The sequence below is a fragment of the Xiphophorus maculatus genome, chromosome 7, assembly GCF_002775205.1.
Source record: "Xiphophorus maculatus strain JP 163 A chromosome 7, X_maculatus-5.0-male, whole genome shotgun sequence".
NCBI classification, from domain to species: domain Eukaryota; kingdom Metazoa; phylum Chordata; class Actinopteri; order Cyprinodontiformes; family Poeciliidae; genus Xiphophorus; species Xiphophorus maculatus.
Window position 1 is genome coordinate 6,340,294 of NC_036449.1, and position 15,874 is coordinate 6,356,167.

Below are 15,874 nucleotides of genomic sequence, written 5' to 3' on the forward strand. Positions count from 1 at the left end.
GACGTCTCCGGTTGTGAGTGAGATCAGCTCAGCGGCGCCGTACGGAAAGCTCGATTGTCCCCGGCGTCCGCCTGCGAATAAAAATGTTTGTCATTTTTCTGTCGGTTCTTTGCGCAGCTGGAATCTGCAGGACGTGTTTTGTGTTGGTTTCAGCTTCCAGGCCTCCGGTTTCAGCTCTCGCTGTGGTATTTCTAGTAGCTCAACTGTTTGTTGTTGTAAGGCCGCCGCCGCCGCGCCATCAGCTGCCGGCGTGAGTGAGTGTGTGTGTTGTACCTTCATCATCATTGTGTTGGGGTGCATATTTTACGTCTGCCGGTTTGGGTTTGTGTGTGCGTGTGTGTTGCGTTTAATGGCGTCCTTTGCTGTCTCAGCTGCTGTGTCTCCTCAGCTGTGTGTGTGGTGGTGAGGGGGTGTGTGTGACCCGGGTAAGTGTGTGTTGAGGGGGTCCTCAGACGCACGTGCCATCAGGGTCGAAGTCCATTGCCGACCAGTGGCAAGATTACAGCCCGGCCCCAGGATTAGGGGCCCCTGTTAACAACCCCAGTAACTTTACCATAACACACTCGTCCTGTCTCTCTCCCTCAGTGGGTGGACGTCTGCCAGCCTCCTCTGCTCCTCCGCTGTCTTGTTGCAAGCTAACAAGAAACGGTCGACTGTTTCATGCAGCTCTCCACTGTCCCCATCGCTATTTATCATGCGATGGGGACTAAGGTCACTAAGGTTTAATTGTCGCTACCTCTATTTTCCTCGATGGAGCAACTAGGAAAATCTTAAAAGTGTTTTGCATTTCAACTGCCACCAAGCAACTCGTTGTCTTTGCCCTGCAATGCCAGGTTCTAGCGGCAACCTGAAGGAAATTGGTGTCAAACCTTTGTGCGACTAAAAGATTTTGTTTTACTTCTCTCATTTTAAAGACGGATGTTTTCGGAGGTCATCAAAGATCAAAGATCCCCTCTGACCCCCCCAACATTTACAAAGAATAAGCAAATTTGATGTCAGTCGACTGTTTTACAAAAATCCTAGAGGCATAATCCAGCACAATTTAATTTTGTTAATGACAGGTTGATCTCTGGTGACCTTTGGAAACTTTCTTTTAAAAAAATAACAAAATTACATAAACATTTTTACTGCACAAACGTAGCACCGTTGACTGACGCCATAATTCATTTGATTTTGTAAATGTGGACCGGCTGGTTGACCTTTGATGACCTTTGATAAATATTGAAGATATTTATCAATATTTTCAAAATGATTGCAGCACAAACAAAAAATGTTGCTGCACAAACCGTTGACACCAAATTTCTTTTAATTTGAAGAACACGGGTTTAGGGATTTTTCCTTTCTTTTTATGGATTGTGCTCGAGGATGAGGTTACTGACTAAAACTTACTCACGTGAAGGCTCACGGTTTTATTTTTGGTCATTGACTGCAGCAGTTAGAGAGCACAGTTAATTTTATCCTTAGTAATTTTTACAATCCCTGTACGTTTGAAGGCAGCTTTCCTGTTCGAATGCCTTTCATCGTTTTAGTGTCACCTATTAGTGTCTAGATTTATGAATGCTATTTGCGATGCTGTAAAGTTTTTACATGCAGTGCGACCATTATGTTATGACTCCTGACATGAATCAGCAGCACTTCTAAACCCTCTGCTAACAGTATGGGAATAAGGGCGAAATGGAGTATTTTATTACCACTTTGGCACTTTTGTGATTATAAAACATAACTGTGCGGTCCTCAGAAACGGCGTACTCCGATCCGAGGGATGTGCAACTGAGTAGGATGTTTAATGTACATGGTGTACATTTGACAACAGACTATTAACAGTATATGAAAAACGAAAACAGCGCAGAATAACAGATGCTCAGTACCATCGGGAATGTTATTTAAAATGATTAAAACTGTGCAAATACTAACAGGGATGTAAATACCCATTGATTTTCTTGGGAGCAGTGATGTGCAAACTTTTTGGCCTGGCAAATTTAAACTACAAAATGTATTAAATTACAAGTGTTTTTGTTGTTTTTTTTCACCCGCGCAAAATTTTCTTTTCAATGAAATTTGTACGCAATTAAAGATGCAAAATATAAAAAGGGATTCAAACTGTTGTCTTAGAACAAAAACAAAACAATCTGTGACCCATAAAAATGTGAAAATTCAGTTTTTTGGGGGGAGGGTTTTTTCACATTTTTAGCCTTGCTGACTTGTACTCAGAGGCCTCCAGGCCACACTTTGGACACCCCTCTTATAGAGTCGAACAGCTGCTGGGAGGAAGGACCTCTTGTGACGCTCCTTGGTGCACCTGGGATGCAGCAATCTGTCAGCGAAGGAACCAAACCTAATCTGACCTAAACACGATGACTCTGCATTGAATGGACATTCTTTAAGTCTAGCAGCACTGTTATAAACATCTAGTGTATTTTCTAGGTCACTATGGCAACAGTGTTGTCAGCAGCAAAGAATCAAAAACTGGGTATGTAGTAAATTTGAAATTCGCTTTTATTTCCAGGGGTAAGCATGAGGGGGAAAACGGTTTTTGGCTAATCTGTGCGTTTCGTGACGGGAGCAACAGTAAATCCTGAAGTCAGTAAACTGATACTGGGGTGAGATCATTATCGATTGTATTATCCAGACCCTGGATATTCTGTTTTATTCTGTCTGTGTTGTCAGACAGAATAAAAAAATATATATTCTGGAAATGCATTTAAGCAACAATGCAGTCTGTCCAGCTGAAGAGACGCTCACAGCCTCATAATTATCATTCTGTCTTACTAAGAAAACGAGCCGAGGTACAGATGAGAATGTGAACAGGGCTAAATGTGGAACAAAAAACCCCCCAATGAATCAAATTAAAAGGAAATGAGAGGAAGCCGAAGAGAAACTATGGACGGGAGGGGAAAAGAGGGAATTGTGATTGTGAGCGGCGGAGCGTTTACGGGATAAACGGTCTGTTGGAGATTGGAAACAAGCAGACGTTTATTTTTCCTTCAGAGTAAATGCTAGCTGCTCTTCAACACGGACCGTCAGCGCCACAATAAAAAAAAAGAAAGGGAAGGGGGCGGGGGGAAGAGACAACAAAATATATTCACACTAAATCTTATAATCGATGCTTCAACAAAATGTTTTTATTCCTGAGTGGGAGAGCAGCAGTTTCAGAGAGGGAAGAAAAATTGTGGATGCAACACAATCCATCGACAATAAAACCATAAATGAACCAGCACGCTGCCGTTGTTTAAAAAAAAAGAAAAACGACTGGTTTTGCAGCATGATGTCATGTATTTAAATTATTTTTTAATTTCCCTGTTCAGTTTTGATTTCCAAAATTAAAAGTGTCTTTAAACACAACACGAAAATTGGTCTGAGCAACAAAATGTGGGCTGAAGTAAACAAAAACAAAACACCCAAAAACCCCTTAAATATTTGGAGTCTTTCCTCCTATTCACCATCCCTTCAGAAAACACAGTGTTTTGTTTTTGGCTTGATAATGATCTCAGATTTGCCCATCACAGGCTGTACCATATAAAACATTATGTCGGATTAATTTAGGCAGCAAGAAGAATGAAAATTGCTGCTCTTTATAGGCTTGGCATGCACTCGTCCCCACAAAGGGAGAAAACTGAGGCCGGGGTTGTACGTGTTTACTCAAACAAACCCAATCAGCGAGGAGAAGAGGCTGCAGCAGAGCCCTGCAGGCACACGGTAACATGATCTGAGAGGGAGGCGGATGGTGGGAAAGACAATAAGTTGGAAGCGCGGTGTTGATTTTAAAAAAAGGACAGAAAGACGAGCCTCTTAGCCCCCCTGTGGTAACAGACACCAGGCTTTGTCTGCTATAAATATCATTGGCTCTCTTTCGCTCTCTCTTCCTTTTTATTTTTCTTTGTCAACCCTCCTTTTCATCTACTTTACTGCGTAATATCTTTTTCTCTTAAAATTTTTCAGTCCATTTCCTCAGTGGGGAAATCATTATTTTACTGTTATTTGTACTGGAGAGTATAAGTAATTACTCTCCAGATAATCATTTTTTAAATAATTTCTCTTTGCATTGCCAGTTTTTGAGTTTCAGTACTCAATGTCTCATTTGAATTGGAGTCAATTCTTTAGATTAACTTTAGATTCTTCCACATAATGCAAGAGTTTATGACCATGTACCATCACCATTACCGAAGCAAAGCAGGTTTGGAGTAGACCTCAGTTGAGTTTGTTCTTCAACAAAGGGCTTTTAATTTTCTAGATGAGAACCTTGTAGCCCCTTTGAGTCATAATTGTTAGTTTCTCCCCAATTTCTTAACCTTAAATTAATCAAATCAGTTGTCTACATTACTACTGTGTAATTTCCATGTCTCTTACTGTTTTAATTAGGTATGCAAAGAATTAATCAACTTACGATTGTTGATTATCTCTTAATGACGTATTAGATTAAAATGAGTTCCAATCAATTAACTAATAACGTCCACTTAGACCTTTTTTTAGTGTTGTAGTTTGGCTGCCATCCAGAAGAGGGCCCTGATGGTCATCCTTAAGCGGAACCAGTCGATACAGAAATAAAGATGGCGGGGCCATACCAGAATAGGAACAGAGTCCGGTGTGGGATGCAAAATGCACCTTATGAGGTTCTGTTTAGAAACAAACACAAACAAGCTCATTAAGTTTCGCATTAATGAGCTTGTTGAGATAAATCAACTCTAGATTAACTCATTAGTTGATGACTTGCATCCCTAGTTTGAATCTAAAGAATTACATTATTATGTTTTTGTCTTGTCGCAATACAATAATTCAAAGCATGTAAAATGCATAGGCAACTTTGATTTAATTTGTATTCTCCAAAGCTACAAAAACTCTTAAGATTATATGTAGGCCTGTCACAATGACAGATTTTGCTGGATGATAAATTGTCCCAGTAATTATTGCAATAAGCTATAAAATTGAGACCACGTCCAAGTAACATATTGATGATAGCATAATAATGCAAGTTTTCTCTCTCAGAGACCAGTAAACGTTAATTTAGTGAAGAACTCTTAACACTGGAACTGGACAATTCTTTAAATATCCAAAATAAAACACAACAGCCAAAGACTATAAATAAATCACAAATTAAAACCACACACAACTGAAACCTTAAATAAAATGGGTTGTGAAAACTCTGTAAAGGAAAATGTCCTTCAGAATATATGAGTCATCAAAATGGGAATTATTGAGCTCATTTTGATTATTTGCTTACTCCGACAGGCTTAACTATATTTCCCAAATCCAAAATGAAGAGTGGACAAGAGCTCCATAACTACTGCTTTGATTATTGACCAGCTAACATCTGTTCCTTCAGCAGCAGATATCCACAGAGGATATAAATCCTTCTACTTGCTCACGGTGGAGCTGGATTCAGCCAGTGGCATCTCCATTATTCCCTTGCTGGGTTCTTCTTTTCCTTTTTACAAACTGATAAAGCTGTAGTTAATCCAGTGAGCTGACATTCCCTGAAGGTGTAATGTCAGACTTTCTTCTCACAAAACCTTCCTGATGCCTCCAGCACAGACGTGGGTGATAGGCTTCTTAACTTGCAACAATCAAAGAATCGATCTTTCTTATTTGGAATAAATTACATGGAGCGACTTCAGCCCCGCAGAAAATCTGCATGTGAGAAATACATTAGCTTTAAGTCACATGACAAGCCTCATCATGGGTTATACAGAACCTTCTTGTCAAATCCACATTAGCCAGAATCTACCTGGGTTTAGTTCTCTGCTGCGACAGGTGTGGCACTCAAATATGTTTTGGACCTTATTCAGGAGGCCTTTCACTTCCTGAATAAGGTCACTGACCTTAAACTGACCCTTCACTCTTCAGAAGAGTAGTCAAGATACAAAAACTTTGACCTCAACAAAAAGACTTAGAGGGAAATAAAAAGTCATACTCTGTATTTTAGATGTTAGGCATCAACATTGTTTTAGTAGGATGAGGTTCTTTATAAAATGTACACAGTGTATTCATCACAGGCTCTGCGTTTTGTAAGTTTATTTTTGAAAAGCAAAGCGGGTATAGAGTTTTCTTTAATATTTAGCTGCGGCCGCTGCTTCCTTTACTGAAAACAGAAGAGTAAAGGTGACCTTTCACCCCTCAGTTTTTTGAGTTTAATAGAATATGGAAAGGTTTTTCCACACTTTTGTAATGGAAACGCCTTCAAACGGCTGTACTGCATAAGGATGCACCGATCCATTTAGTTTCACTTCCGATCCCGATATCTGTGGTTTAGTATCGGCTGATACGGATCCGACACAGAAAAACATTGCTGAATTGACTTGAGACATTTATTTTTTTAAAACACCGACATAAATGTACAGAATTACAAATTTATCCGGTAACTCTGCACCAGTACGCCACACTTAAATAGCTCCGTAAGTTTGGTCAAACATGTAAAAGCTTTCATTTGTCCAGTCAGTGCAATCAGGAGGATAACAGCCAATGTAAAATAAATGATAAACACGCTGAAACTGACAAAGACAATTGGTTGACTGCTTTGGTCAAACATGTAACAAACTTTCTTTCAAATGGTTCTGAAAGTGCAATTAGGAAATCTAAATATGATGTAAAATAAATAATAAAGCATGACATCACTCAGGGCTTAAAATACAGAATTAGACTGAATAGATCTGCCCTTAAGGATCGGGCACATTGTCCACGATACACAATCTAGGTTATTATTATTTTTTCAATATCAGGATTGATGCAGATAATAATTTTGGATCGGTGCATCTCTACTGCCAAAACCAAACTGAATTGAAGGACTCACTGTGTGTGGAACTCTTTTTAGTTTTGTTCATATTAATATATTCCTAATTCTTCCTTCCGTCCCACCTCGCGCCTGCAGAAATACCCGCGCAGCATTCAGCGTGTCTAACTATAGGCAAACTCAAGGCGACTGACATTACTGGCGTGGTATGGCTCGTTCGCTGGAGCAGCTGCTTTTCCAGAGCTGGCGCTGTTCAATCTGTTGGCCTTGTGCTGCTCTCCCACTCCTCCCTCTCGCTTTCTTTCTCACTTACTCACCAGTTTACCCCCACATCCTCCCCTTCCTCGTCTCCTCCTCCTCCTGCCGAGTTCTTCCAGAGGATGACTTCACGCTCTGGAAGAGAGCGGCAGCACTGGAGGCTACAGCTTGGCGGCTAGAACACGCTAGCATCCGAGCGCCGTGGCTCGCCACCAAGTGGGCAACGGGGCGGCACAGCTGGAGATCAGAAAGCGGAGAGAGGGGGAGGAAGAGTGTGGGAACGAAGCGGGGAAGAATCCAGCGGGGATTGAGTGAGGAGAAGGGGTGAAAAAAAAAGAAAAGAAAAGAAAAAAAGACGGGGAGGATGAAAGTTTGAGTGCTCCAGTGATGGTTTTGTGTGCGAGGCACCGGCTGAAGATGCAGGCACTCTGGATTTATTAGGATGACAGTTCAGGACGCAAAGGAAGAAGCAGGGGGGGAAAAAAGGAAGGAAAGAACTGGCTGATTCGCTGGAGCTCCGCACATCTGCACGGAGCCGCCAGTGGAAACACATGTTGCTGTGATGACTCGCCGCGGTGCTGTTGCTGCCCCCGCCGCGCTCCGTCCCGAGCTTCTCCCCCTGCTGCCGGAGTCTGACGGCTCGACGCGGATCAATCCCGGGATCAGACGCTTGATGCCATGAGACCGTGTCAGGCGGCGGTCTCTCTGTCTATCTCTCTCTCTCTCGTCAGGACTTGAATCTTTTCCGCTCAGGAGTTTAATTGAGGCAATCTGAAGCGGTCGATTGGCGACGACAGGGTCACGCTGAAGTCGGAGTAGCTGGATATTTTTTGTTTGTTGTTTTTTGTTGCACCAGTGAGTATTTATCCTGCTCAACTTTGGTTGGATCAGATTCACCTCCACTACGGCTTTTTCTACTTGTGGAGGTTTGCCTTGCACAGCTAAATGTTGTCGGGTGTCGAGGTTAAAATGGAATCGGAGCACAATTCACGTTAAATAAAACTTTCACTCACCTTTAGATCCTTTCCACAAAGAGTAAGGAGAAGAGTTTGGGAAATAAAAATCAAAGAGCTTTTTACATTTTTAAAATTGCAATTGTGTTAAGGGGTAAAGTAAATCTTTTCCTTTTAAGCTTCTTTTTCTAACAACATTTTCAGCAGCAGCTAAAAACGTAGCAAACAGTGGCCACGTCATTTCCAAAGCTGTCTTTTCACTTCAAACGTACAAAAGTTACAGCTAATCTCAGTTATCAAACGGTACATTAAGCGCAGATCATTATTCAAATTTGTTTAATAAGTTTCTAAGAAAACCCGGCAGATTGCATTGAGGAATTGTATCTTTATATAAACTCTCACATAAAATCTAGTGAGCGTTAAAGAATGTATTAAATAAAAGTAAAGCTTGATGTCGGTTTTTATTATAAGGGATGTGCGAAGTTTGGTTGCAGTGAATTGTTGCCATATCTGTTGATTTTCTTCACTGAGGTGGTTAAATAAAATGAAAAATGACAGAATGGTTTGTTGTTGGCAAAATGCTTAAGTATTGTAAAGTGTTGAACTTTTGTAAGTTGAACAAATAAACGATTTTAGCATTAATGCAATGTAGAATACTCAGCTTCTAAATTAAGGCTAAAGGTTTTTATTATTTCCTTCAAGTCACATACGTCAAAACAACATTTCTGCAAGAAGTCGACCATTTGCTAAAAACGGGAATTAGAATCGGAACTCTTTAAAACGAGAACAAGCATCAAACTCATAAACACCCCAACCTTGTGTTGAAGTGTGTTTTAAGAGTTGTCAGCAGGACTCTGTCCTCTCTCAGATTTGTCCTGGTGCTGCTCGGCCCAGTTTAAGACCCATGCTGGATTTGCTGTAAAGTTTCGCTGCAGTAGATCTGTTATATCTTCTGCTATTAGCATTTGTCCTCACCACTGTCTCCAGAGTTGTTTGAAATTAGCATTTGTTTGTGTTTTTAGCTCTTTTTGACATGTTTTTTTTTTTTTTTTTTTTTTTTTTTGCTTAGGTTTGAACTGAGATTATTTTGTTGCCATCAAACAAAATACAGAGAGGAGAATGTTGTGTTTTATAACTAAAAAAAAATATTTGGCAGTCTCAGTAAATTGATTGGAAATAAGCCGTTTGGTTTGCTGGCTGCAGCTAAACCTGTCACAGTAACCAATTAATCAATTAATCACATGATGAATTAAAATAAAGTCAATAATTTCCATTCTGATGAATAATATTTTTAATGAAGGCCAATTATGTTTACATACTTCATAATCTGTCTTATCTGTGGTTTTGGTTGTGCTTTTTATTTATTGTTTTTTTTTTGGTTGTTTATATATTTTAATATATAGTTTTTTATCATTATTTCCAGTTTCAGTGATAAGTTTTGTTTACAAAATGAAATTGTATTGATCTTTGAGAGGGAAAAACAATATATTACTTCAGAATGGTTGCAAAACAACAATATCACCATTTATCGCAATCATTTCTGGGACAATTTATCGTCCAACAAAATGTATCGTGACACTCTTCGTGACCAGCCAGTTACATTCTGTACATTAAAAAATAACCAACATTTTATATTTGGTCTGTACCTTTGCACATCCAATTTTCCCATCTGTTTCTTAAAGAACGAGATCAGTCTGAGAAAGACGCGTCTGTCTGTCTGTCCTGCAGATTCACAGGAAGATCCGGGAGGACTCGGACATGGCCCAGGACTCCCTGCAGTGCCTGGCCCAGCTGGCCTCCATGCACGGGCCCGTCTTCCCAGACGAGAGCGCCCAGGTGTCCTACCTGGCTCACCTGGTGGAAGGCCTGCTCAGTATGATCAACGGGTGAGTGCGAGCTTTCTGTTGCCGTTAACCTGGAAGTCGCATTATTGGCTTACATGCTTTACGTGACGCTTTTGAGCAGAATTTGCTGCTCAGACGGTTTAAAGTCCGTTTTAATGAAAGTCCCAGTGTTGTGCTTTTGCTTTGCGGAGACGCATCATAACGTTGTGCTGTATTGGATAGATAATATTCTCTCTCTGACGGTGGCTGAAGCTTCAAACATTTTGATTTTCGTCAAATATTTCAGAAAGCCTGTGTAACCAGTAGTGATGGGACTCGGTTAAGATATTCCATTAGGTTGATTGCTGGATCTGTATTTAATCATTTTTTATTAAAACTGTTGCAATATTTTCAATAAAAAAATGCTGGTAAATTATTACATGAATAGACATATGAGCTCAACAATATTGTTTTTTTATCTGCTATTTAGACTATCATTCATAAACTTCTGTGAAAAAATCCTTCTATAGAAATGTGGACGCCGACATTAGCTACATGTTTAGCATTGAAATGCTATTTTAGCCTTGAATAGCTTCGCTGATAGGCTAACTGCCTTTAGCTCAATAATAGACTTTTCCAGCGTCCAATCAGACTTTTGAAGCAAAACTTAGCTCAGAGAAGCAGCTTCGTCATCCATCGCTGCTGTTTGCAGACGTCACTTGTGCGTCAGATTTAGGGGCGTACTAGAAACTCTTAAATGGAAAGGTTCCTGCCGGAACCTATGTATGTTTAAAAGAAAAAGATTAATTGCATTAAAAATATTAAGACTTTAATGCATTAATGTCCCAGCCCTGGACATCAGTAATCACATGGACTAAACTAATTTGCTCTCTGTTATCAAAACTATCAAAGCCCTTCTAAACCAACAACAAGCAAGCAGATTTAAATTGTATTTTATTTTTTCATTTAAATGAAGAAAAGAAATCACATTTATTTTACTTTAACCAGTTGATACAGTTAAACCTAAGGTTATACACACCCTTGGCATTTAATAAGACCATATAAAAGGAGAATACATGTTATAAAATAATTGTCTTAGCTTCCCTGGATAGAGCTTTATGAACCAAATCAAAAACCGGAGCTGCTACTTGGCCTTCTCACTATAATATCTGATTTTGCCAAAGTATTTTTGATCTGAAATGTAGTTGGGATTATTTTTTATTAAATCATGTATTAATATTATTTTTTGGTCAATCTCTTGCCTTAGTTTTTCTAAAATGTTGCTGAAATGGGATTAAATTTGGGCCGCTTTATGACAGTTTGGGAAAATTTTTTATTTTGTCATCTATACGAAATGTTGAATGCATACTTAGATTTAGATCAGTTTTAGTTTACGTTTAAGCCACGCGTGTGCGTGTGTGTGTGTGTGTGTGTGTGTGTGTGTGTGTGTGTGTGTGTGTGTGTGTGGGTTGCAGTTGCTGCTGATCCTCGGGAGCAAGTCGTCACCTGGCTTTTTTTTTTTTTTTCTTCTTCTTCATTTTTCACTTTTATTACTTTCATGATTTCCTCTGACATTTTGACAAGTCGTCCACTTTTTTCTCGTCAAAAGCCACAACACTGACAGGTGTAGCTTAAGTACTGACCTGCAGGGACTAATTGAAAGCTGAAAGTGAAAGCAGCCGCCCTGTGAAGACGGGCGCCGCTGCAGCAGCCAGCCTGAGCCGCTGAACCCTGAATTAACTTTTCTCTCTAATGCCTGATGCTTTTAGCTTAATAGCCTTCCTTTTATTGTTTTCCACCATTAAACCTTCAACAATCACATTAAAGTGCTAGGGAGCTGCAGAACGCCATTATTCAATAATTACTTCAGTCTTGAAGGCAGCTCGGAGCCTGAGAGATAAAGGTTGCAGCTACTGCTTTGTGTTGCTTTTCAATTTGTCTCGGTTTGTTTTCGGAAGGTTTGAACGCAGTGTGCTAAAGATGCTCACAGCCCTCCGTTCTTATCTTTGAGCAGACGTGCTGGATTTAATTTTTTTTTCTTCCACATTTCGTGTTTAAATTCGGAGACTCAACAAGCGTCGGAGGCCAACGTCAACAGTAGGACGCTGCGTGTTGAACCATTTCAGCTTTATTTACAGGAAGTAATTGCTTGTTGAGTCTCAGTTTTAATGCCCCCTCATTGCATCATGGGAACCTGTCTTCCAGCTTGGTAACAAATTGAGTACGTAGCGTAGCCAGTGGCTTATGCTTCCCAGATGTGTCTGAAACCGCATTCATGCCGTGGTGGATCAAATTATTATCCTCATGCTTCTTTTTTTTTTTCAAATAAAACAGGATTAAAACGCCACACTTGCTTTCCTTTAAACACGGGCGAATTGTGTGTTTTTATATCCACCGGTTGTCCTCTAATTGAACACCAACCTGCCAGAGCCTGTAATAAAACCGAGGGGGCTTGTCTCTCAGATTTGCCTGGAGCTCTGAATTGATGATGGAGCTCCGACTATTTTCAAGAGGTGAAAACACTTTGGTGTGTTTTCTGAGCTGTGGATTGCGTAAAGTGTTTTGTCGAAATGTTATACAGTAAACGTGATTAAAGACAGCAGAGTTTTATAGTATTTACTCAAATGTAAAACGATTACATATGCAAGATGACTGCTTTTACTTGAAACACAAAATCAGGTGAAATGCTAACAGCAGCTGAGTTTCCGAAACAAATGTGTACAAAACTTTGTCGATGTTCCGCTAATGTTGAAAACAAAAACCCCACAATTTCGCAATTGTGGTGTTTCCGTCAAATAAGAAACGCAATTAAAATCACACATGAATACGTCTGTGATAAATCTTTAGAAAACATGCCGCACCGACATCCTCCAACTACTTCCTGTCATCGCCGTCTTCTTCGTGGTTTTTATCAGTGGTAAAATCTGGCTGTTGATCATGAGACTCATGTGATGTGAAACTGTAGAAACAAAGTCGATTGTCTAAACCTGAGAGTTATATGTATATCAACCAAAGAGGCAGTCATGTGGAGCTGCATGAACACAAAGAAAAAGAGTCTGGACCTTGTTGATTGGAGGGAGAAAAAACAATTTTAAATTCTTAATGATAAATGTTGCGTTTGGCACAATATGTTAGAGCGTACATATTGGAGGCTTGCATTATTTTTGGTCCAGCCTGTCACCAATAAAGCCGAGAGTCGGTCGGTCTCAGTCCATCTCTGCTTCCATAAAATTGAGCTGGATGGAATTGGGAAAATGAATTGACTGAATGGAAATGTGTCAGTTTCGATGGAGCTCACATTTTTTAAGTGTTTGCATTACGATGAGGTGGTTTTTCAGTCGTATGTCGCAAAACTGCAACGGTAATACTTTATTTGCGTCACACGAGTCTTGTGATCACGTGTCGCTACTGGTGAAAACGACGACAACAGGAAGTGGCAGGAGGATGACGGCGCGGCATGTTATTGCGAAAATGTATTCATTTATTTTTTGACATTCGCAGAATAGCAAAAACGTTTTGCACAAATTTGTAATGGAAACGCAGCTGTTGCCTTTCAAAAGTTTGACATGTTTTTATCCAGATCTTAACTCCTCCTGTTCAGAAGCTTCAGGACTGGTTCCAAATCTGAATACTAATAGTATCTGTTAGTGTCAGTAGACAGTATAAACAAAATATAACTGTTCAAAATTAAAATGGAGAAAGGACTTCACGAAAAATCACCTATTTTCTACCATCGCAACACCAGTATTGCAAATAACTGCTTGGACTCATTAAATTTTAATTTTAGCCAATTATAAAAATAAAAGCGCAGTCCAATTATGCTCCACGTAGCAGTAATATGTTTTGGTATATCTTGCTGTTTAATGCAGCACAAAATGTTGAGATGTTCTGGTGAAACTAACTACAGCTAAGCAACTAAGTTGTATAATTGCTGAAACAGAAATTGTGGATGGATTAAAAAAATAAAATAAAATCTGTTACTAAATTTATTTTATTTATTTTTTCATAATATCTGGTCCAATCATTTGCTGTCCTGGGTCCATTTGCAAGAATCTGAAGTATTAATAAAGATATTAATGCTACACACTTTAGTATTTATTTTTTTGCAAGTCATTGCAGCCTTCACCCACTTTATCGCATGCCGTCACTTGGCCCTAAATGACGGTAAGTCAGAGTATTTAAACGCTTCATCGCCTTTAGATTTAAATTTCAGCCACAACAGAAGCTCATCTCTGAGCCGATGGTAACGTCAGTCTGCAGGTCCTGAATGTGAGCAGCGTTTCAAAGCACCTAACTCCAAGCTCAGTTCTTCTATTTATTTATTAGGCCCGAGCAGCAAAGCGCTGCGAAGGCCTATTGTTTCTGTACTGTTTCTTATTATTATTATTACGATTCTGCCCCCCTAAAGAGGCGCCTTTTTGGGGGCTTTATCATATTCAAAAACTCACCAAACTTGGCGGTGGCGACTAGAAAATTTAAAAATTTTGAATTTGAAGGTTGTCGCAAAAATCGCAAAAAAAATTGCTGAACGGCGGCAACTAGCAATTTTCTGTTGACACAATGGTATGAACGTACTTCATCGTAGAGACATGAAATTTGGTACACTTGTAGAGCTCACCAAATGACTCAGAACTTACATTTAATGTTATAAGCCAACTATCACAGGAAGTCGGCCATTTTGTATTGAACGTCCATTTTTTACCTCGATTTTGACGTTTACAGCCTTCGTATTTGATCGAACTCCTCCTAGGGATTTCGATTGATCGACTTCAAACTTGGTCAGTCTGATCATAAGGCATGTTTGATTTAAAGTTATCAAATTGGTGAGTTTTGGAGCATGTTGAAGGGGGGTTAGCAGGGGTCAAAGTTCACCTACTCGCCATGAAACACGAAACTCTTATATTTCCTATACAAAAGCACATAGAGGGACCAAACTTTCAGTGATTGATCGGCATCGGGTGTCCTACAATACCATATGGTCAAATGATGGCATCACTTAGGCCACGCCCCCTGAGAACAGGAAGTGTCATGTTTTACTGTGAACGGTCGCTCTCTTAGCCCTTTGACCTAATCAACATGAAACTGTGTCCAGACACAGAAGACATGTTGGTGTGTTGAGGATTCCAACCCCGACCGGCTTTGAGATAGCAGCTGGGCGTGGCGGCGTGGCGGAGTGACCTGTAACGCCGATGCCATACGTTTGCTTCTAGATTCCACATGTTTCGACCGAGCTGCATCAAACTTGGCCTGAGTGATCCTGGAGGCTTGCCCGTCAATCCTAAGTCATCACATTATGACGTCATCTAAGCCCCGCCCCCTGGGAACCGGAAGTGCCGTTTTTTTCCTTGGAAAGCTCTGTTTATGGCTCTCTTGACCTAATCAAGTTGATTCTGTGTTGGATGACAGATAGGAAGTTGATCTCGCTTGCTTTAAAGTGCCAAGAGTTTTCAATGGCGGCAACGCCGTTCGTATACGTTTGCCTCTACATTCCACATATTTTGACCGAGCTGCATCAAACTTGGCCTGAGTGATCCTGGAGGCTTGCCCGTCAATCCTACGTCATCACATTATGACGTCATCTAAGCCCCGCCCCCTCGGAACCGGAAGTGCCGTTTTTTTCCTTGGAAAGCTCTGTTTATGGCTCTCTTGACCTAATCAAGGTGATTCTGTGTTGGATGACAGATAGGAAGTTGGTCTCGCTTGCTTTAAAGTGCCAAGTGTTTTCAATGGCGGCAACGCCGTTCGTATACGTTTGCCTCTACATTCCACATATTTTGACCGAGCTGCATCAAACTTTGCCTGAGTAATCCTGGTGGTATGCCCGTCGATCCTACGTCATCACATTATGACGTCATCTAAGCCCCGCCCCCTCACAACAGGAAGTGCCATTTTTTTCCTTGGAAAGCTCTGTTTATGGCTCTCTTGACCTAATCACGATGATTCGGATGATAAACTCTGTCAATGCTCGCTGCTGGCTGAACCGTGTGGGCGTGGCCAAACGGCGAATATCAGTCCCTCGCCATATGCATACGTTTGGCTCTAATTCACGCATGGATCATCCGATTGGCGCCAAACTGGATATGTATGACCTTTGTTCACCTCTAAAGAGCCCAACG

General features: G+C 40.4%; 1 protein-coding gene across 1 annotated transcript in view; it reads left to right on the top strand.

Annotated features, from left to right (window-relative positions):
* Nucleotides 1-15,874, top strand: part of xpo4 (exportin 4) — a 56,751-nt gene that overhangs the window by 23,331 nt on the left and 17,546 nt on the right. The window contains exon 8 of the mRNA XM_005806236.3: nt 9,664-9,821. Within this exon, the coding sequence (XP_005806293.1) occupies nt 9,664-9,821 (158 nt within the window). The remainder of the gene's footprint in view (nt 1-9,663; nt 9,822-15,874) is intronic.